The sequence below is a fragment of the Dreissena polymorpha genome, chromosome 7, assembly GCF_020536995.1.
Source record: "Dreissena polymorpha isolate Duluth1 chromosome 7, UMN_Dpol_1.0, whole genome shotgun sequence".
NCBI classification, from domain to species: Eukaryota; Metazoa; Mollusca; class Bivalvia; order Myida; family Dreissenidae; genus Dreissena; species Dreissena polymorpha.
Genome location: NC_068361.1, coordinates 69,206,844 through 69,231,904, shown reverse-complemented (window position 1 = coordinate 69,231,904; position 25,061 = coordinate 69,206,844). Strand labels below are relative to the sequence as shown.

At 36.9% G+C, this 25,061-nt stretch overlaps 1 protein-coding gene across 2 annotated transcripts; it reads right to left on the bottom strand.

Moving 5' to 3' along the window:
- Positions 1–317: 317 nt before the first annotated feature.
- On the bottom strand, positions 318–23,087 carry LOC127837679 (retinoic acid receptor RXR-like). Of its 2 annotated transcripts, none has more exons than XM_052364939.1 (6): positions 22,925–23,087; positions 15,855–16,248; positions 15,290–15,447; positions 5,911–6,071; positions 2,399–2,750; positions 318–1,827 (listed from the first exon to the last, which is right to left on the bottom strand). In XM_052364939.1, the coding sequence occupies exons 1-6, from the start codon at positions 22,962–22,964 to the stop codon at positions 1,574–1,576; spliced, it is 1,359 nt and encodes a 452-aa protein (XP_052220899.1). In that variant the 5' UTR covers positions 22,965–23,087; the 3' UTR covers positions 318–1,573. The 2 variants fall into 2 exon arrangements, with proteins under 2 accessions (XP_052220899.1, XP_052220900.1); XM_052364940.1 differs by having other exon boundaries at positions 5,911–6,056.
- Positions 23,088–25,061: the final 1,974 nt, after the last annotated feature.

Sequence of the window (25,061 nt, the reverse complement as noted above, 5' to 3'; positions counted from 1 at the left end):
ACACAAAATAATCCAACCATAAACATAATAAACCTCTGTAACAGCATTTAACATAGCACTTACAAGTCAACAACACTCACATCTCAAGTCTATTTCTAATGAAATGCCACGATAGTTTCCTGTAACGATGGATTTCCGTCAACTGTGATGTCCCTTGCATACAATGCAACACATTCTGGCTTGCGTACTACAGATACAAATAATTTTCACATTTACTTTATCTAAGAAGCTAGTTTTCACCAGAAAAGAAAAGCTATAGATATGTCCCAGCATTTGTGTGGTCTGATGAGGAAATTTAATGTCTGCCATGTGACAAGGTGACCAGACTGCATTTATGTGAAGGCTTGTCTGGAGCTATGCTGGCCGCATACGGCATAAAACCAATGTGAATTCGTTCACGGGACACTGCATGTCCTATATGCAAGAAGTATTTGAAGAACATTGGTGGAAAAACTGGGGCTTACTTGGTTCCTGACCCCGTTTTAACACACTGCTTTATTTGTAAGTTCTAAGGTGAACAAATATCAAAATCAAATGGAGTGAAAGTATGTCTATACTTCCAAAAAAGGTTCATATTTGCTGTTGTTAATTTATGAAAATGAAGTACAATGATTTAAAGTGATTTCAATGACACTTTTTAACACAGCACAGCAAACTCATGTATTAAAAAATGTACTTTCAGTGAGTGTTTTTACCACTTCCCAGACAAAGGGACAGTTAAGAAACTTTAATAAATGCTTCCAAATAAGTAACTTAAACATAGATTTATAAACAGTTTAAAATATGATTTGATTCTGGTTGCATATCATTTTACCAACACTCACTTTTTAATTGATATGAACAAATCAAATCACTTTCTAGAATATTCTCATATACCTGTAAAGTGCAAATAACAACACTAGTAAATATAGTCCGTTTAACTATTAAACTGACATTGAAAGCAATATAACTGAAAAAGCTGATTTCACAGTTCATGTCCATGATTTCACCTCTGCAACATTTCTTTTACAATGCAGACAAACTGCAAAACATAGGAAATAATCATTTTGTTTTTATTTAATAATGGCCAACATGAACTAACTAAAGTGTTGTGGAAAAAGCTGCTCATAATATTACAATTTTTTTTTAATGAATTATGGCGGAAAGACTATTCCAACTAAATTTAAATCATCAATCACCAATTATTAAAAACACCAACAAAAATATAAATATAGCAATTATTAAAACACAAGCAAACTCAAAACTTCCACACATTTTTAACCCATGACATTCAGAAATGTCTTCCATTGACCTATCCAAAATGTGAATCTGTGTAACTAAAAACCAATATACAAATGTACTGAGATATTTGAAAACACAATAAAATCTATAATAAATGGCGCTCCATCAGGAAACATTTTTGCAAATAGTAAAACACTGCAAATTTACCAATAAAAAGAAATTTCAACATCTCTGTAGCACAATTTTAAAGTTAATCAACAGAAAACTACAAATCACACTATATATATAATTTTCCAGATATTTACATAGTAAAACGTGAACATGTCAACTATAGCACAGGTGAATGAATGAACTACGAAGCAGGACTTGGCGTCTCCAGCATTTCCATGAGGAACGTGTCTATTGGGGTGTCTCCAATCAATTTGAAGAAGAACAAATGTTCGAGGCATTTTAACCCTATGCTCCTGAGAGCTGGCAAGCGTAGAAGCAGCTTAGCAAATCTTCCCGGCTCGTCGATGTATCGGTTTTTACAGTATTCCTCCAGAGATGCGTACACTTTCTCCCGTAGTTGTTCCACCTCCTGAACACTTGTGAGACCTTTGGCATCTGTGAAGAAATATACAGTCAGGTTTAATTTTGGTTCGAAATTTAAACACATTCCCAAACTCATGGAGTATATATTTTTTTCTGAAATGACAGCAATTGAAGGTTCCCAAAAATATATCAATACAACAGTTTAAACTTAGCAAACATAACTTTGGAAACACTTTAATTCATAATTTTTTTAAGTACTTGTTCGCAAAGAAAACCTATAAATACACATATTCCCCAATTTTAGACAAAACTAATTACATTTGGAAGGGCTGAAGCCCAATAACCAAAACACTGACAGTTAAATGAAACTGCTTTATGACCAGTAATGTCACAGTGCATTAAAATATCTCTGATTAAAAATCAATTTTTCTGAACATTGGATGACAACTGAGATACTGTGAACAGTTAAGATACAAGGAATATAATTCAGGCTAAGCTTGGACAACATTTTTACCCTCATGCATTCAACTGGGTTTTCCGGTAACAAGGCTTTCATAAAAACAAAGCAACATATTTGAGCCTAAGGAAGAAAATCGGTGCCACAGAAATGAACCTTTTTTATAAAAACAAATTCCCCCTTTACCAGGATTGAAGAGCACGATGGCCCGCAGGCAGCCGAGCTCCGTCTTGTCCATCTTCATCTCACGCATTTTGGACACCAGCTCTGTCAGGACGCGGTCGAATATCGTCCCCACACCTGCCTGGTGTGCGGAGCTCCGGTGTACATGGAGCCCCGTGGCCAGCAGGATCCCATCCTTGACCGAGATGGAGCGGTGCGAGAAAGCCGCGATGAGGAGCTCATTCCAGCCTGCACGCAGCAGTATGACTTGGTCGTCAAGGGGCAGCTCTGTGAAGTGAGGGATGCGCTTGGCCCATTCAACCAATGTGAAGAGTTGCTTGTCAGCAGCCTGGCAGATGTTTGTGACTGCGTCTTTCTGTAAGCAGAAAACAGTTGTTGCTTGGGTTACCAAAAAATCTTGTCATTAATGATATTTTAATATAGTTGTAGTCTATGATAATTTATTTTGAGGGGTGAATAAAAACTTGATTCCTGTCCCATGTCAAAACAAGAGTGCCAAACTGTAACAAGATACGCCCCTTCGAAGGTTTTGGACACCATGCTCAATGCTTGAAATGCACTAAGTGACCTCGAGATCTACTTATTGACCCGGCATGACCCATATTTGAACTTTACCTAGATATCATTTAGACGTAACATCTGACTAAATTCGGTGAAGATCAGATGAAAACTACTTCAATTAGAGAGCGGACACCATGCTATATGCTTGAAATGCACTAAGCGACATTGTGAGCTCGTTTTTGACCTGGCATGACCCATATTTGAACTTGACCTACATATCATCTAGACACAACTTCTGACCAAATAAGGTGAAGATCGGATGAAAACTACATCAATTAGAGAGGGGACACCATGCTTAATGCTTGAAATACACTAAGTGACCTGGGGACACCAAGCTTAATGCTTGAAATGCACTAAGTGACCTCATGACCTCGTTTTTGACCCTGCATGACCCATATTTGAACTTGACCTACATATCATTTAGCTACAACTTCTGACCAAATTAGGTGAAGATTGGATGAAAACTACTTCAATTAGAGAGATGACACCATGCTTAATGCTTGAAAGGCACTAAGTGACCTCATGACCACGTTTTTGACCATGCATGACCCATATATAAACTTGACCTACATATCATCTAGACACAACTTCTGACCAAATTAGGTGAAGATCGGATGAAAACTACTTCAAATAGAGAGCGGACACCATGCTCAATGCTTGAAATGCACTAAGTGACCTCGAGATCTACTTATTGACCCGGCATGACCCATATTTGAACTTTACCTAGATATCATTTAGACGTAACATCTGACCAAATTCGGTGAAGATCAGATGAAAACTACTTCAATTAGAGAGCGGACACCATGCTATATGCTTGAAATGCACTAAGCGACATTGTGAGCTCGTTTTTGACCTGGCATGACCCATATTTGAACTTGACCTACATATCATCTAGACACAACTTCTGACCAAATAAGGTGAAGATCGGATGAAAACTACATCAATTAGAGAGGGGACACCATGCTTAATGCTTGAAATACACTAAGTGACCTGGGGACACCAAGCTTAATGCTTGAAATGCACTAAGTGACCTCATGACCTCGTTTTTGACCCTGCATGACCCATATTTGAACTTGACCTACATATCATTTAGCTACAACTTCTGACCAAATTAGGTGAAGATTGGATGAAAACTACTTCAATTAGAGAGATGACACCATGCTTAATGCTTGAATGGCACTAAGTGACCTCATGACCACGTTTTTGACCATGCATGACCCATATATAAACTTGACCTACATATCATCTAGACACAACTTCTGACCAAATTAGGTGAAGATCGGATGAAAACTACTTCAAATAGAGAGCGGACACCATGCTCAATGCTTGAAATGCACTAAGTGACCTCGAGATCTACTTATTGACCCGGCATGACCCATATTTGAACTTTACCTAGATATCATTTAGACGTAACATCTGACCAAATTCGGTGAAGATCAGATGAAAAGTACTTCAATTAGAGAGCGGACACCATGCTATATGCTTGAAATGCACTAAGCGACATTGTGAGCTCGTTTTTGACCTGGCATGACCCATATTTGAACTTGACCTACATATCATCTAGACACAACTTCTGACCAAATAAGGTGAAGATCGGATGAAAACTACATCAATTAGAGAGGGGACACCATGCTTAATGCTTGAAATACACTAAGTGACCTGGGGACACCAAGCTTAATGCTTGAAATGCACTAAGTGACCTCATGACCTCGTTTTTGATCCTGCATGACCCGTATTTGAACTTGACCTACATATCATTTAGCTACAACTTCTGACCAAATTAGGTGAAGATTGGATGAAAACTACTTCAATTAGAGAGATGACACCATGCTTAATGCTTGAAAGGCACTAAGTGACCTCATGACCACGTTTTTGACCCTGCATGACCCATATATAAACTTGACCTACATATCATCTAGACACAACTTCTGACGAAATTAGGTGAAGATCGGATGAAAACTACTTCAAATAGAGAGCGGACACCATGCTAAATGCTTGAAATGCACTAAGTAACCTCTTGACCTTGTTTTTGACCCGGCATGACCCATATTCGAACTTGTCCTACATATCATCCAGACACAACTTCTGACCAAATTAGGTGAAGATCTGATAAAAACTACTTCAATTAGAGAGCGGACACCATGCTAAATGCTTGAAATGCACCAAGTGACCTCGTGACCTAGTTTTTGACCCGGCATGACCCATATTTAAACTTGACCTACATATAATCTAGACACAACTTCTGACCAAATTTGGTGAAGATCGGGTGAAAACTACTTCAATTAGAGAGTGAACACCATGCTTAATCCTTTAAATGCACAAAGTGACCCCGTTACCTAGTTTTTTACCCAGCATGACCCATATTCGAACTTGACTGAGATATTGTCTAGACACAACTTCTGACCAAGTTAGGTGAAGATCGGATTAAAACTATTTGAATTAGAGAGCAGACACTGCTGTGGACGCCGCCCGCCCGCCAAGGGTGAAACTATAATACGTCCCGTTTTTAAAAACGGGCGCATAAAAAGATCTTGAACTTTGTTTAAAAAAAACTTGACTATGACATGCCTTCTCTGAAATGTTACAGCCTTGTCCCGCAAAAAACTGCGCTTAACATATGTGCATAAAGTGTCATTCCAGATCAGTCTGTGCAGTCCGCTTTTAAGAAAATTTTCATTTAAAGAAAGTGTCTTCTTAACAACTGAACAGGCTAATCTGGAATGACACTTAAACCACACTTAACCCATTTATGCCTAGCATCTAGAATAAAGGCTGTTTGCTTAAAGGAATTTCTGTAAGAAATATTCTAAATATAGAAATAAATATACTAGACATCCCTTATTTTGGAAATAAATTGATCCAATTTAGAAGGATGGGAGAGTCCACTAGGCATAAATGGGTTAAACCACAAGTATTAAGCAGTTTTTTCAGCTAAAAACATTCAAGACCCCCACCTGAGCATCAATGTACGTGTCTGTTTTTGGCTCCACAGCCAGCTCGGCCTCCAGCACTTTCTCCACAGGCATGTCAGCGTTGGCGTTGACGTTGTCGTTGTCCACCTCACCCTTCTCCTTGTTCCTCTGTCTCTCCTCCTGGACCGCTGTAAGGAGAATGGCTGCATGAGGGATTGATTGACGGTAGGATCAATCAATGAGCAGACACATTGGGGAAAGGATTACGGTTAGTCCAAATAATTAGACTTAAGCTACTCCGCTTACGTCTAAACGGCTACCGTCGTTTTCCTATAGCAAATTGAGTTCAACTTAAACTTCAGTTTTTCTCGTTAAATCTTTGCTAATGCATAAAATTATCATTAATTAGACATAAATGTGAGCGATTACCTCTTAAATGTGTAAAAATTGTGCTTTTAAACCACTTATGTACATTTTTAAAAATAAACATACACAACACACAAAGTGTGTTTGTCGTTTATAGAATTACATTGAATTATCTTGAACGAAATTATTTTTTGAATAGGTTACACATAACCAATTGTTGTTGTACAACAAACCACATCACTTTTTAGCTTTCTGTACTTTTTAATTAAATGAAACCTATATGTGTGTGTTAAAACTACCAGTTGTATCAAGGAGTGTATATTGATAGGAGATGAATCGAGTATTTGACCCTTACTGTAGTAAATTCAATCTTATGCAAAAACTATTCATCCGATTTTATTGGTTTATACGTTATCTTGTTGCTTATTAATTCCTCTTTCAAAAAATATACGTTTTAGTATACTCCCGTTGTTATTAATGGATTTATAGCGAGATAAACACAAGAATTACACATTTTATGTTTAACCACCGCGCGTTTTACCGTGTTGTGGCTATTGATCTTGTACAATTAGTGTACAGCGAAGCGCCGAGGTTATACATTTTGATGTACCCACTCACGTCTTTTGTTGAATTATAGTTTCATTTCTCGGACGATTTTGACAAATTATATCAGAGGTGTCAATGTTCAGGATTATTCCTGAAATCAGGATTTTGGCCCTCAAGGACCAATTTAGATATTGATATAAATCTGAGGATTTTTTTTCTTGAATTTTAAACACAAATTATTTTACTTTGACATATTGTTTACAAAGTTATAAACAATAGTTAACAAAGTTACATGAATTATTAACCCTTTTTTGCTCTGGCCCCCAAGCGATAGGCTTATTTTCAGGATTTTAGATTTTGGCCCATTGACACCCCTGTTATATATCATTAGAAAGCTTACGTTACGTAGTAAACACATATATAAACATATATTAAGTTTTTCTTCTGACTTTGACAGCCCGGCTAGTTATAACTTTAACTTTTGCAAATATTATACCGTTTTGGAGTTGTAGAATCTAGATTTATGGTTGACATGTTCGTACTTAATACCAATAGCGCGCGTTCCAAACGCACTGAACTGATGCTACGGTCTTGGCGATTATGCTTTTGTTTAGAAACCGGCCATTGAATTTCCTTTGCCATGATTATTATATTTTTTATGGAATATATTGTGGTATTTTGTTCAGGAAACATATCAATAAAGCTTATTATAAATAAATCTTAATAAATTAACGATTTCAGCTCTTGTTTATAACACAGAAAGGGTGATAAATTTATGATGAAACAGCGTATATAGCGGACCCTCTCGATTTTATTCGGCTTTGCATGCATACTTGAAATAAAATGGGTGTCAAAAACATTCATCGTTTGCTGTTAATTATCAACGAGGGAATTATGTATAATTATATGAAATGTTATTTACCTTAAATTATCAATTTATTAAAGATTCTTGAAAATCACGGTCGCTGTTACACGGGTCATTTCGTATTTTGACATCAGGGCATCATGTCCAACTATTCAAAATCAGATTTTTTTTCACTGGGACGATGACGGCTTAGATTTAGACAGGCAGACAGATAGTTTATTCATACTTAATCAACAGTACATCGTCTTCAACTCAAATATATAAATTATTTTTAGACGAATTGTTAGGTGATTACACATATAGCAGTGATGATTCTGAGAATGTTGCCATGTTTCTTATCCGTGTAATCTAGAGTCCGTGGTTTGAGCATTTTATCACGGTGTTCAATAAAAGATATCTCAATAATCTTGTTTATTGATAGATCTGCGGTTTTATTGCCCCTGTGTCCAGCACAAACCAATTATCTCTTTATGATCAGACACTGTGCCGACCAATACTAAATAACACTATGGTGTCATACTCCACAGCAGGGACCTATACTTGTGATCATGGAGTCTTAGTGCAAGACTTAAAAAAGTATGTTGTTATCCCCACGCTTTTTGAAAAAAAGGTGGGGATATTGTGGTGATCTCCGCCGTCCGTCCGTCCGTCTGTCCGTCCGTCCGTCTGTCCGTCCGTCCTGGCCACTATCTCCTCCTACACTAAAAGCACTAGAACCTTGAAATTTACACACATGGTAGCTATGAGCATATGTGCGACGGTGCACTATTTGGAATTTTGATCTGACCCCTGGGTCAAAAGTTATAGGGGTTGGGGTGGGGCCGCGTCAGAAATTATCACTCATTTTTTTAGGTTATTTTACATTTACTTCTTTATTTCTACACCGATTCACTTCAAATTGATACTGGACCTCACCTATGACAATACGGTCAATCTCAACCATGCATGGCCCCATTCCCAACCCTGGGGCGCCCCGCCCACATAGGCCACACCCACCAAAAATTTCCATTTACTATAATTTTTTCATTTCTACACGGATTCACTTCAAATTGATACTGAACTTTTGTTATGACATTAGGGTCAATCTCAACTATGCATGGCCCCAATCCCAACCCTGGGGCGCCCGCCCACATAGGCCACACCCACCAAAAAAATCCATTTACTATAAAAAAAATTTAGGTTATTTTACATTAACTTCTTCATTTCTACACTGATTCACTTCAAATTGATACTGAACCTCTCTTATGACAAAACGGTCAAACTCAACTATGCATGGCCCCGTTGCCAACCCTGGGGCGCCACGCCCACATAGACCACACCCGCCCAAAATTGCCTTTTACTATAATTTCTTCATTAATACACTGATTCACTTCAAATTGATACTGAACCTCTCTTATGACAATACGGTCAATCTCAACTATGCATGGCCCCATTACCAACCCTGGGGCACCCCGCCCACATAGGCCACACCCTCCCAAAATTGCCTTTTACTATAACTTCTTTATTTTTACACCCATTCACTTCTAATTGATACTGAACTTCTCTTATGACAATACAGTCAATCTCAACTATGCATGGCCCCATGATCAACCCTGGGGCGCCCTTGGGTCAAACATGCGGCGTGGGGATACGCGTCGGCCTCTGCCGCGCCATTTCTAGTTTCGCTTGCGGTTGTTAAAGCCAAAACGGGGCTTCCCAGCTGGCACAGCTGCTGATATTCGGATCTGAATACATAAACTTATTCAGACCTTATTCTTAACCGTTGCGCGTTTTACGATATCGAATTTTAGGCGGGAATACAACTCAGTGCAACTATTTAATTTCTTATACAACATTAAGCATATTAACAGTTATTGAAATTAACAATATCAGCGACATCTTTTTAAAGACTAAACACCTTTTCAAGTATCGAATTTAACATATCAATAAAATATATTAATACCAAAAAAGGTTTCATTTAATATTGTTCACATTAAACCTTTAAATGAAAGTGTCGCTTTAACTATTTTCCGTGTCTTATTAAGCCGCGAATCGTTTGCTAAAAACAGTTAACAAAAAGGGCTACACGTTCTAATTCTTAATGAAATACAAAAATAAGTATAACATAATTAATAACGTCCATAAACACACACGGCAAGATCAAAGTTTTAATAGAAAACTAATATGACATTCCACGTAAATTATTATTTTCGTCTAAATCGAATACTATATATAGAGAAACAATGTATTTATAACCGACCAATGAGGTAACATTATGCAACTTTCAATTTACACAGTGCTATATGGCAACAACATGGAATTTGAACAGTGGTAGTGTTTTAAGGTCTGGACTATCATTACTTGTAAGTTTGTATAAACATTTTTCTAATGCAATTAGTAAAATAATGTTTATATTTTATGTTTAATAATTTATTGCATGATTATTCTGTGCTGTTATATGAATTTGATGCCGTTAAAGCTTCCGACATGAATTCATGTCGGAACGATGCTATTGCAAAATAACGTTAAACGATATGAGGTCGATGTAAATCCACCTCATATTTATAGGAGTAGGATTACGGTGTGTTTCTTCACCATTATGGGCATTGGCCCCTGGCCAGTTTGGATTGGTTTAAGTGTTATATTTATCGGTCCTATTACTGACCTGGCTCAGGACGGGTTTCGAAAAGATTTCCTGTGTTAAATGTTGACATTTCAAAATCATTGACAATCATACAGAAATTAAATTGGGAAATAATTATAAAACAGAAGCATAAAATAAATCTGATGTTGATCAAACAGATTGACGGCCCTAATGTGAATAATACCACTCAACTTGCCAAGTTTTTTTTTTCAAATACCACAACAACCTGTCACGTCATCAAATTCTCAGAATTCTTGTAAATTACCAAGAATTGGTTGCCATGACAACACGAATATAGCAGTAAATCTTGAATTATTGAACATTACTCAGCAGCCAAGGACTCAATTAGACAGAATTAAGGTTGCATATGCTGCTTGTAGGATTCTCCATTATACAATAATTGGGTGGTATTTATATACTCTGCAGACAGAAAAACAGGGCCAGAAATAGTCTTCTTAATAATGACTGAAGGTCTTTTGCAAAAAAAGAAGAAATAAACTAGGGGAAATTCAACTAATAAGTCTTATCTGTGAAACAGACATAGGAAATGGAAAAATATCCTTATTATCTTTAAGGTATATTTTCTTAAAGAGACATTAACAATAGGCAAATTTAAGAATGTTTTCAACAGATTGTGTCTTACTTAAAGTACTATAAATAGTAGAAAAATATATATGCAACTTTTATTTGTGTCAGATGATATCAACTGTAATGGAAAACTAAATTTCTGATCTACCCTTTCAAAGAATGTTATCCACCAATGTGACTTACAAATTGTATGACCCTGCTGTCACACTGACAGTTAAAGGCTCTATAAAGGTGACAATCGGTAATTATTTACCGATTTTTAAATATTTTTCCGTATTTTATTTATAAAGGTTATCAAAAAACAATATATATATATAATGCTATTGGACATTACCATAAAAATATGAGCAATACAACTTGTTTTGAGCTCAAAATACAGTGTCCTCCAAGTCAATCTGTTTACAAACAATCAGTTTATTTACATCGCTATTTACTCGGGAAAGTGAAAGTGACTCAGGTCACCAAAAATATATCGTTGATTTTCAACGTTTTCCGGTATCACTCACAAGTAGGTCTCTTCTATATGGTTAAAACGTTTGTAGTGATCTAACAAGTTACCTTGTGGTAAAAAGTTGTTTAAAATAGAATTAAAATTGGATGTTCTTTCGGCTATTTTTAGCATACGTCACCGCTTTGGGGCTACACATCACGTTAGTTGCAAAGTTGTAAACATTTCTTCCAATTATGAAACGGGTATATCTTCCATAATTCATGACAACGTTGCACCTAAGCTGTGTTATAAGCATTTCTTATGCAAGAGTAACTAGAATCCGGTTTAAATAAGACCAGTTTATATGCATAACAAGACTATTGCCCAGCAATATAGTCCCCTACCGGCTCCACCATTGTCAGAAATTCCACCATTGTAAGAATTTTTGTTGTTGCCATAGCAACCAGAATTTTTTACGTAGGAACAAAATGAAATGACGTGCATAATGTCCATATTGCCATCTATCCATGTTTCAAGTTTCATGAAAAAATATTAAGAACTTTTAAAGTTATCGCAGGATCCAGAAAACCACCATTTTCAGCAGTAATTCTAGTCTATTTGTTGCCATAGCAACCATAATTTTGGACATAGGAACACAATGAAATGACGTGCATAATGTCCATATTGCCATCTATCCATGTTTAAGGTTTCATGAAAAAATATTAAGAACTTGTAAAGTTATCGCAGGATCCAGAAAAGTGTGACTGACTGACTGACAGAGTGCAAACCATAAGTCCCCTCCGGTGAAACGGGTAGGGGACAATAATTGGATTTGTCACCTTTATAGGGCCTTTAAGTTAAAACAATTGTACAACTCATTTGGCAGGATGTTTTAAGCCTCAATGTATGCAGTTTATGTAACAGATGTCAACGAGCATCCATCTCATCAACAATTAAGATAATAAAACTTAAACAGTCATTAATCACACAGAGTTAACCACATTTAAATAGTTTGCTGCAAAATTTTATGTTATTTGCTCAGTGAAAAGATTTGCACTATAAATATGCACAGCAAAACATGTTTTTTTCTAAATCTGGACCCAGTTGCTCAAACCTTTAAAGGGACCTTTAACAGCAAGTACAGGTATTGTGTAAACATCTGACAAAAAATCAATTCTTTTTTAAGCAATCTTATAAGCACACATTTTCATTTTTTTTGAGAAAAAAATTATGGTTACAATTAACACACATATATATATGTATATATATTTTAAAAGGTTTAACAATTACGTCACATAAATGATGTATAAATGATAGCTGTTAGTTGTACTGGCTGTTAAAGTTTCAGCAACCAGGCCCTGCTAAATTACGGTGATCAAAATATTAGAATAACTTGTATTATTACTATCGCTCTCCTTTATACAAAATACAAATAATTCACAAAATAATTGGCAGTCTTGCTCCTCTTTAGTATATATTCTCAATGAAACAGGTAACATAAACAATGCTTACTTAATTACTGTATTCAAATGTTTAACCTTTGCCAAATCATATCTTGGACTTAAATGCTAACAAAATTGTTAACAAACAGTATAGTCTTACAGAAAAATATTTCCGCAAAAGGGGATGTCATAGTTGGAGGATGAATTGACAACAATTACTGCACAAACAAGACTGAACACTCTGACAGAACACCGTTAGTTTAATGCCAATAAAAGCAGGCTTTTTCCGCTCCATTTTGAGAAAACGCCACACTGGAATTTTGGGAATTTCGCGTCGTGAAAACCCCCATTTTGGGAAAAAAATTAATCGCAAAATTGGCTCAATTGGGAAAAATTCTCGCATGTAAATAGTGTTTCTTATATTTCAAAGAAGCCGTTAACTGGTAAACAACGACTATTTTGATAACTTATTATTAAAATTTTACAAAATATTATGAACATGTGTGATAAGTGCAGGGTTTTAAATCTGAATTTGGGGAAAAGGCCTGGCCTTTTTTGATGTGAAAAAAATCGCGCGAAGGGCTGGATTTTGAGGAAAATAAGGAATGTCTTAAATAATCATTTACATATTTTACAGTTTTTAAAACAAATTCAAGGCAACAGAATATTTAATTATGCAATACTTTCTATTTTCTACACCTGATTAGGTAAACTTATATATTTTAAAGTTAAAAAAAAAACAAAACAAGAGTGCCAAACTGTCACAAGATACGCCCGTTTTAAGGCTTTGGACAACTTGATAACTCCGCCCGCCCACCCAACCACCCACCAGCCTGTCAACCAGACTGCCCGCCGCCAAGGTGAAACTAAAGTAAGTCCTGTTTTTTTAAAACGGGCGTATAAAAAGAAAGTGATTGCTTTTTGTTCAAAGGAAAACAGACCAATGCAGTTTTTGTGTCAAACATTGAATTCATCATAATTATTATTGCAAGGAAGAAACCTTAATCAGATATATAAAGTTCTTACAATGCTTAGATCTCTGACATAAAAAACTAGAGCTTTGTCACTGAATGTGACTTATACCCCCATACCACTTTGACGCAGGATAAAAAGTTGTTTAAAAGTTTCGGATGAATACAATTTGAATTAGAGTCCGGACAAAGTGGCGCCGTTGAAAATGCACTAATTGACCCTATGACCTAGTTCTTGACCCGACATGACCCATATTCGAACTTGACCTAGATATCAACTAGATGCAACTACTGACCAAGTTTGGTAAAGATCGGATGAATACAATTTGAATAAGAGTCCGGACAAAGTGGCGCTGTTGAAAATGGACTAATTGACCCTATGACCTAGTTTTTTACCTGGCATGACCCATATTCGAACTTGGCCTAGATATCAACTAGATGCAACTACTGACCAAGTTTGGTGAAGATAAGATTTATACAATTTGAATTAGAGTCCGGACAAAGTAAAATGCACTAATTGACCCTTTGACCTAGTTTTTGACCCAGCATGACCCATATTCGGACTTGACCTAGATATCAACTAGATGCAACTACTGACCAAGTTTGGTGAAGATCGGATGAATACAATTTGAATTAGAGTCCGGACAAAGTGGCGCCGTTGAAAATGCACTAATTGACCCTATGACCTAGTTTTTGACCCGGCATGACCCATATTCGAACTTGGCCTATATATCAACTAGATGCAACTGCTGACCAAGTTTGGTGAAGATCGGATGAATACAATTTGAAATAGAGTCCGGACAAAGTGGCCCCTTTGAAAATGCACTTATTGACCCTATGACCTAGTTTTTGACCCGGCATGACCCATATTCGAACTTGGCCTAGATATCAACTAGATGCAACTGCTGACCAAGTTTGGTGAAGATCGGATGAATACAATTTGAATTAGAGTCCGGACAAAGTGATGCCTTCCGCCCGCCGCCCGCCGCCCGCCCGCCCGCCAAGGGGTTTCACATAATACGTCCCGTATTTTATACGGGCGTATAAAAAACATATTTTTTTTTTTTTTGGAATTGGGAATTTTTTTTTTCAATTGGGAAAAAAACAACCAGATTTGCATTGGGAATGGGGCCGAATTTCGGACCCGTGGCATAGGGCGGAAAAAGCCTGCAAAGCATTCATGAAAGCGACTTACTACAATTGGCTATTAGATATACATAAGGTCAGTAAAGGAATCTGTATAATTTGTTACTTAGAAAACAGCTCAAGGCTTTACATTTTCAGGGATCATCCTAGCCCAAAATTTTAGGGAGAAGTGACTTCTTCTTCCAATTTTATTAGGGAGAAGTAAGCAGACCTTTGACCAAATGCATAAAGGTACTTTAATATTAATGTTTCACAATTAATAAACATTCATATATCTAAAATTAAATATGCTGAAACACTAACTAAACATTTAATTTTACATTTTTTTATTTAATTTTCATCCAAATCTTGACAAACACCCACGTACAACCAACCTTAAACAAACAGAAGGTTGGATCAATTCACGTTTGTCTACAGGGTCATGGAAAATGTGTGCGTGCCTACCTTCCCGTTTCATTCCCATGCTGAGGCATTTCATGTAGCGGCAATACTGGCATCTGTTTCTCTGACGTTTGTCTATCATACAGTTGCGATCGTCCCTACATGCATACGTCAGGTCCTTACGTACAGTGCGCTTGAAGAACCCCTTGCAGCCTTCACAACTACATTGCAAAACATGCATCCATCAGTAAATCACAAAATTACATTTGTATTAAATTAAACTTCTCATTATTGTACGTTTTAAAAGCATTCCACAATCTACACACTACTAAAAATATATAGTTTTATATGAATATTATACATGTTATATACAACAATGAAATCCCCATAGCGCTCATCAGAGCTGAACAGGCTAAACAGATACGACATATTCCGCTTTTAAGGAATTTTCATTTTAAGGAAAATGCTTCTAAATGAAAATCTAGGCAAAATTTGTCCTAGATTGGCCTGTGCAGACTGCAAAGGTTAATCTTAGATGACACTTTACACATGAATAAAGCCCACTATTCCCATATCAAGATTCAAATGATCTAATTAACTCATACCTAAACCGATGATTGGAACTGACCTGTAGACACCGTAGTGTTTGCCAGAAGCCCTGTCCCCACAGATCGCGCAGATGTGTTTGTTACTGAGGGAAGAATGCGGCATGTGTGGGTTGGGTGGCGACCCCACCGATCCGGGCGACCCTATCGACATCATCGATGGGGACGTTACTGATGACGATGGAGAGTGCAGTGGAGGAGAATGAATGGAACCCGAACCAGACGATGATACCATGCCGGGGTGCATGCCATAACTGAAGTAGGATCCGGGCGGGGAGGTCACTGAGAGGGACGAGATGTCCGGTTTCACGTCAGGTGACATTGAGCCCACTGAGGAGATTGGGCTGGTCATGCCCATACCTCCCAGGTCCATGCCCATAGACATTCCAGGACCGCTGCTTACACCGTCCAGCGAGTCTGCCAACAATAGGATCTGGTAAGTACAGGTTTAAACAAGAGCAGCGCCTAGAGGGTGCAGACCGCTCATCTATTTTTCTTTTCAAATGTGCAGGGACCTATCTCAATACTTCAATCAAAAAGGAGGGAGGGGTGGCCGGGTGGAGAGGGGTGTATAGTGTGGGGGTGTGGTCATTTATTACATTAACTTCCAAAAATAAGAAAAACAAGAGCTGTCAGAGGACAGGGCGCTCGACTATTCGAGTGCTTGACAGTATAACATAAACCATCAATGGGAAATTGTTCACATTAAAAAATAAAACAAGAGTGCCAAACTGTCACAAGATACGCCCGTTCGAAGGTTTTGGACACCATGCTCAATGCTTGAAAGTGTCCTCAAGACCTAGTTATTGACCCGGCATGACCCATATTTGAACTTGACCTAGATATCACTTAGATGTAACATCTGACTAAATTTGGTGAAGATCAGATGAAAACTACTTCAATTAAAGAGCGGACAACATGCTTAATGCTTGAAATGCACTATGTGACCTCGTTTTTGACCCGGCATGACCCATGTTCGAACTTGACCTACATATCATCTAGACACAACTTCTGACCAAATTAGGTGAAGATCAGATGAAAACTACTTCAATTAGAGAGGGGACACCATGCTAAATGCTTGAAATGCACTAAGTAACCTCGTGACCTAGTTTTTGACCCGGCATGACCCATATTTGAACTTGACCTACATATCATCTAGACACAACTTCTGACCAAATTTGGTGAAGATCGGATGAATACAATTTGAATTAGAGTCCGGACAAAGTGGCGCCGTTGAAAATGCACTAATTGACCCTATGACCTAGTTTTTGACCCGGCATGACCCATATTCGAACTTGGCCTATATATCAACTAGATGCAACTGCTGACCAAGTTTGGTGAAGATCGGATGAATACAATTTGAAATAGAGTCCGGACAAAGTGGCCCCTTTGAAAATGCACTTATTGACCCTATGACCTAGTTTTTGACCCGGCATGACCCATATTCGAACTTGGCCTAGATATCAACTAGATGCAACTGCTGACCAAGTTTGGTGAAGATCGGATGAATACAATTTGAAATAGAGTCCGGACAAAGTGGCCCCTTTGAAAATGCACTTATTGACCCTATGACCTAGTTTTTGACCCGGCATGACCCATATTCGAACTTGGCCTAGATATCAACTAGATGCAACTGCTGACCAAGTTTGGTGAAGATCGGATGAATACAATTTGAATTAGAGTCCGGACAAAGTGATGCCTTCCGCCCGCCGCCCGCCGCCCGCCAAGGGGTTTCACATAATACGTCCCGTATTTTATACGGGCGTATAAAAAGGAACAAAAATAAAAAAAATTGGGGGGGGGGGGGGTATAATGTGGGGTGTGGTAATTTATTAGATGATGTTTAAAAAAAAATTGGGGGGAGGGTAGGGGGTGGGGTTGAGAGGGGGGTATAATGTGGGGTGTAGTAATATATAAGATGATGTTTAAAAACAAGATGTGTTTGTGAAACACAATGTCCCCCTATATGACGTTTGACCTTGAAGGATGACCTTGACCTTGACCCTTCATCACTCAAAATGTGCAGCTCCATGAGATATACATGCATGTCAAATATAAAATTGCTAGCTTCAATATTGCAGAAGTTACATTACATGAGCAATTTTGACCCATATATTTGACCTAGAAGGATGACCTTGACCTTTCACCGCTCAAAATGTGCAGCTCCATGAGATACACATGCATGCCAAATTTCAAGTTGCTATCTTCAATATTGCAAAAGTATTCATAAAATAAGCGATTTGGGCCACATATATTTTACCTCTGACCTTCAAGGATGACCTTGACCTTTCACCACTCAAAATGTGCAGCTCCATGAGATACACATGCATGCCAAATATCAAGTTGCTATCTTCAATATTGCAAAAGTATTCATAAAATGAGCGATTTTGGCCACCTATATTTGACCTCTGACCTTGAAGGATGACCTTGACCTTTCACCACTCAAAATATGCAGCTTCATGAGATACACATGCATGCCAAATATGAAGTTGCTATGCAAAATGTTAAAGTTGGCGCAAACCAACCTACAGACAAACCAACAGACAAGGCAAAAATGCCCCGCCCCTTGGCAGCCATGTTTTTCAAGCAAACGTAACCATTTTCGAACTCATCCAAGATATCATTGAAACCAATCTGCTGACCAAATTTCATGAAGATTGGACAATAAATGTGGCCTCTAGAGAGTTAACAAGGCAAATGTTGACGCCGCACAACGGACAACGCACTACAGACAAAAAGCGATCACAAAAGCTCTCTGAAAAAAAAGTTATTTAAAAGGTTTCGCAACAGGAATAACTAAATGAATGTAATTATATTATTTTAAATAGACATTTATATATGTTTAAATATGATGTTGTTCTATGTGGACAGCAGATTTTTTTGGAATGTATTTGGTGGATGAAATGTGATATGCCTGCAGTTTTTCCGAAATACCGTCGGTCCTCGAATTTTTCCCATAATAATTTGGAAAATCCGGAAATGATCCTAATATTGCCGGACCTCGTAAAATTATGGCGAAATTTGGAATTCCATAAGCTATTTCCAGAAAAGTTTCAAGGCAAAAGTGGGAATTTACAGAGTTATTTATGAATACACATTTTTTCATTAGTTACATTTCTCGAATGACGTACATGAATATACGGTATCCGAAGATTTTTGCTGCGTCGTCAATGCAAAATACACACTACGTCATCACTATATGAGTAGATTTGCTAAGGAAGAGAATCGATACCATATACTTTTGGTTCCCGTTATATCTGATTAATTCGTAAGCAAGCAGGGCATTAACACAGGTCATTGTGATCGTCCCGCGATCTGTCAACACCTACACAGGAGTTTGAAGCGATCTGACAATATCTACACAGGAGTTCGAAGGAAAACAGAGTATCCAGATATATAACTGGTGATTTTGTTTTCGTTTTATTTTTTAATATCTTAAAACGTTTTAATTAAAATTTGGTGAAGGAGCCAAACCAAACTTTCATGATGATCAAACTCAGCACTGCAGATGTTACAGCTTATGACCCTTCAGCAGCTGTAGACAAATGGCTGTTAAGATTCAATGGTTTTATGTAAAATTAAATATTTAATAAGGTTTTTATGTAACAAACTCACACCTACATACAGGACCAACAAAGTTTTCTACCATAATTAAAAAATAATCATCCAAATAATTAACTCAAACGCATTGGGATTGACTTTAAGACTAGTATAGTATTATAAGGTATGCTAGCTTACAACAGCCTAGCAAAAAGATTAAGCAGTGTATGCTCATGATACAGGGAGATGGTCTTCGGCAACTTTATTATTAGCGCCCACCCAAGGCTATGACTGATGGGTATCCAACGAAAGAAGATTAGTCAGAGGATGCTTCTTCAGTAGAGGATCCAGATATCCTGGATGAAGAGACAAATGCTAAAGAAATCTTGGCAATTCTGAATGATTTAATGCATGATTTGTGTATTAATCTGATAATATTAATATATTGATAAAAAAGTCATCTTTGTCTTTCATCGTCATTATTTACTTTTTGGGCCTGAAATAATCAGTCTGGGCCGGAAATGGCTGCATGATTATAGGACCTCATGGCCCGCAATAAATTATAATTTTGGGAAGGACTGTGCCTGTACTGATATGGTCTTTTACAGTGAAAATTGTGCTTCCATGTATTAAATAAATGACTTTTTGTACTTTGACAAGTACCTGTGTCATGATTTACCATATTGAAAGCTATATCTTAAAATATGATATGTAATATGTGCTTTAAGTTATTTAATGAATTATTTTTTTAAATTGTTAATACATGTATTAGTGTTTGATGACCAGTTTTTGCACGACAACGAACGAAAACTGGTTGGCTCAAGGAAATGTTGGTCCAGCGTGAGCCCTGGGCAATGCCTTTGAAATCATTAATTTATTTTTGTCATTTATAACCCACCATAAACAACAATTTCACTTCACAAAGGCCATTTATGATTGCCCTCAGCATGCTAAGGGTTAAGCAAAATCCATCAATACCATATACTTTATTAGGCATAAGCTATCCCTTTGGCTGTTTACAAATACAATATTACAAAGAGATGGTCATAGCAAAACAACACGATATCAAAGTATTATTGTACAAATAAATATCGAAAACAAAGAAATACACGAATATCTCTGACAAATAGTACATATTTATATCAATATATTTCCAAAATATGGGTGCAAATGAAAAAAAGTTGTGGAGAAAACAAGATATTACCACAGGCTTCCTGAAAAGTCCTAAACAGTGCCTGTCAACCGGACAGGCTGATGGAAAAGTAAGCCTGTCCGGACAAAAATTCACCTGACCGAACAGCGTGAGTTTATAACTGAAGAATTTAGTAAAGTTTAACTCATATTTATTGCAATGTGCAGCCTGTGTATAAGTATTCGACAACTATAAGTTACTAATTTTGGAACATATAACATCAAATCATTATGTGTTCTTATGCAAATGTAACACACTTTAATTTTAAAATATGGGATTCATTCAATATAATATGTAATTATGTAGTCAACTTGTACAAAATATACTCTTATATATTTTCCGTACAATATCAATCTTTTACAAAACTATCTGTTTTATATTATCAGAAATAAAATGATAATTGCATTATGCGATATTACACTGATATAAGCACATTTCCGTGTTATTTCATGTGTTCCGACGATACATAAAGCAAAACATTGCCTTTATATGATGATGACAACTTCAAATTTGACAATTTCGTATCATTTGTATAAGCATTTTTTTCATGTGTAGTTTTTTGTTACAAACTTTGTAATTGGCTAGCTGGTGATATGTCGGAACAATGAAATTGACGTTTTCGAAAAACAACAACAAGGGGAGAGTACTCTTAAGAACTAGTAACGCGTTAGTGTTCTTAATGACAAAAACGCTCGAAATTCACGACAAGAGTGATTCCAATTGGGTGTAATCGTTCTTTTGGCAAGTATTAGACTTTTCGGTATTTAGTCATATTTTGTTTGGCCTGTCACAAGGACCGGCAATATTAAAAACTTCGCCGGACCGTAAAGAATTTTGCCTGACAAGACCGGCGGTCCGGCCTTTTCAGGAAACCCGTACCAAGCAATATGGTCCATTGACCAATACCGGTGAAACTATTGACATTATTTTTTTTATATATATTTGTTGACGTCTTGACGTAGGAACAAAATGAATTGACGTGCATAATCTCCATATTGCCATCTGTCCATGTTTCAAGTTTCATGAAAAATTTGAAGAACTTTTAAAGTTATCGCAGGACACAGAAAAGTGTGACGGACTGACGCACAGAGCACAAACCATAAGTCCCCTCTGGTTTCACCGGTAGGGGACAATTAAGTTGACAGTAGGCCATCACTTGATACTTTAAGGTGTAAGTGATACTTGTAGAGGTCAGTGATACTTGCAGTACCGTATTTTTTTCATGCTAGTAAAGATATACATTGTACAACATATTTCATTTAAAATTTCAAAATATTTACCAGTAACAGCTCTAGACAGACATTTTTTGTAAAATGTTAAGTAAACCAAAGGCCATTACTCTAAAGTCTGTCGAATAGCCGCTGCAAGAAATATTGTCAAGTTATAAAACAAGTTAAAGTTGCTATCTTCAATATTGCAAAAGTTATGGAACAGACAGACCAACAGACAGGGCAAAAAACAATATGTCCCCCACTATAGATGTGGGGGACATAAAAATCATACACTTAGGAACAATATTTTTCCAACATATCATTACTATGTATGCAAATTAAACATCGTTCAAATCAAGTTGACATGCCTGCAGTTATTCTAAAATGTATACTCACATGGTCAGGAGCAAAGACAAATTTCCTGAACAATAAGGTTATAAAATAATAAAAATAATTAATGAATGATATTGATAGTACTTTTATTCCACAATTTATTATAACATGTTATGGAATATAACTCAGCAACACAGATATCACCATTAACACTGATGGGAAAAGGTCGTCTATATTTTTCTTATATAGTGCTCAGTCAGTCAACGACCTTAATGCTGGTTATTGAATGCTATTTACACATGCCAACATGGAGTTCATAACTGGTCAGTCATTGAACCCGCTACTTTATTGAAGTGACCACCCACAATCACCAGCACGGTCAATATAATGACATCAGTTACACTCATTATCTCGCTTTCATTTGTATTGTTCGAATGCAAATTCAGTAATTCTTAATAACAGAATTGCATATTGCATAATCTTCAAAATAAAAATGTAAAGTTCATTGAAAGTTCAACAGTTCAGAAAAAGGTCAGAATGCCCGTAACGATTATTTACGTTGCAAATTAAATTATTTTACGGAAATTGACATCAGTATATGCACGAGCAGATCAAATTGTCACGATCATTCTTAAGTACATCCTCAGCGCAAAGTAAATATACAAAACGTGTTCATTCCTAAAAAGCTCAATACGGTACATTCGTCATTCGCACTCCGCGATCCAAAATGGCTACCGGCCAGAAACTGTGTACATTTGCCAACGAAATAAATGTACAAATAAACACAAACAAATGTAAATATATTAACATTTCTTACTTGTATCGCTTCGCCACTTACCCATGGCTCTGTCATCCATGGTTAAGACCTGATAGTTCTTTGAGTAATTAATTATTCCAGTTGTGACGTATCCACCTTAACGCAATGTAACGTGACCTAGTTTTACCTCATTCGGAACTAAGCAATATTTTCCCACAATTCCGCGTAATCAATCAAGCGACGTACCAAGTCTTTAATTAGATCTCAATTGTTTATATAAGGGGAAAAAAACAGATTCTTAATTATGGAAGCGAAATAAACCATTAATCGTGAGGGATTTTCAATAAAAATAGTCTAGATATGATTTTACTAAACATGCATGTACTTCATATAAAGTTCACTGAGCTGTAACAGACGATTGTTGTGAAACCAGTTTCACTTAGCTGATCGCAAGGTCACGTGAGGTAGAACAAGGGAAAATGAGGTTATCGAAAGGCAGCGTGACCCTGGGAAGAAGTGTGTACACGGCTTATGCAAAAACAAACTTCAAACGAGGACTCAACCCTTTCATCCACTACAACCAGGTCCCTTGGATGGTGTGTTTAGGTTGCCTATTTAGGTTGATTCACATTTGGGCAACTGTTATATGATGATGATATGGACGACAAAAAAACGCATTAAATATGCCGTTCGTATTAATTAAACACATTGTATGGAACGGACGAAAACAATGTCTACTGCTGAAAGATAGTGGCACATCGAAATCATTCCAGATTTTTATGTCCCCCACTATAGTAGTGGGGGACATATTGTTTTTTCCCTGGCCCCTGTCTGTTGGTCTGTACGTTGGTCTGTTTGCGCCAACTTTAACATTTTGCAATAACTTTTGCTATATTGAAGATAGCAACTTCATATTTGGCATGCATGTGTATCTCATGAAGCTGCACATTTTGAGTGGTGAAAAGTCAAGGTCAAGGTCATCCTTCAAGGTCAGAGGTCAAATATATGTGGCCAAAATCGCTCATTTTATGAATACTTTTGCAATATTGAAGATAGCAACTTGATATTTGGCATGCATGTGTATCTCATGGAGCTGCACATTTTGAGTGGTGAAAGGTCAAGGTCAAGGTCATCCTTCAAGGTCAGAGGTCAAATATATGTGGCCCAAATCGCTTATTTTATAAATACTTTTGCAATATTGAAGATAGCAACTTGATATTTGGCATGCATGTGCATCTCATGGAGCTGCACATTTTGAGTGGTGAATGGTCAAGGTCAAGGTCATCCTTCAAGGTCAGAGGTCAAATATATGTGGCCCAAATCGCTTATTTTATGAATACTTTTGCAATATTGAAGATAGCAACTTGATATTTGGCATGCATGTGTATCTCATGGAGCTGCACATTTTGAGTGGTGAAAGGTCGAGGTCATCCTTCACAATGTCAAGGTCATCCTTCAAGGTCAAACATCATATAGGGGGACATTGTGTTTCACAAACACATCTTGTTCGATTTTACACATAAACTCATTGCTGTTACCACGAAAACGTAAATTATCTTGGAAAAGAACATTACAACAAACTAGTTATTATTAAACTCAATATGAACGTGATTTTTTAATGGTATTTTACTCTCAATATCATCGGTCCAAACATATACATGTATCGAGGGAAAAAGGCGTTATTGGGCTGGGGGAGGGGGGGGGGTGCTCGGGTATGGTCCCGATGGAGCATGGTAAAAAAATGACATAAACAATAATCGAACAATGCAATGAAATTAAAAATTAATGCAAATATATGGTTACGGGTTATATATAACTTTCATAAATTCAGACACTGGCCTTTAAATTTGAAGTTTCGACCGTCCAAATTCGTTTAGTTTCACAAAACGTAGACATTCACCACGCGAGCGTACACGTCATGCATTTTTAAAGCGAAAAAAAAATGACTATGTAGTATGTATCAATACATTACGATGGCGCTCAAATAATTTATCTTCTTTATTATTTTTGTGAAATTAAAATGAAAATGAGCATTTGTTTTTCCCGTTCCTTTTATTATCCTCGTGAATATGAATGTGTAGGTCGAGGGTATCCCTCCGGTACAGAGTTAACAAACAACAAATGTAAAAGTACAACGAAAACGTGTACATTTTAACAATATGTACTCTTACATAACAATACAAACTATACAGTATTT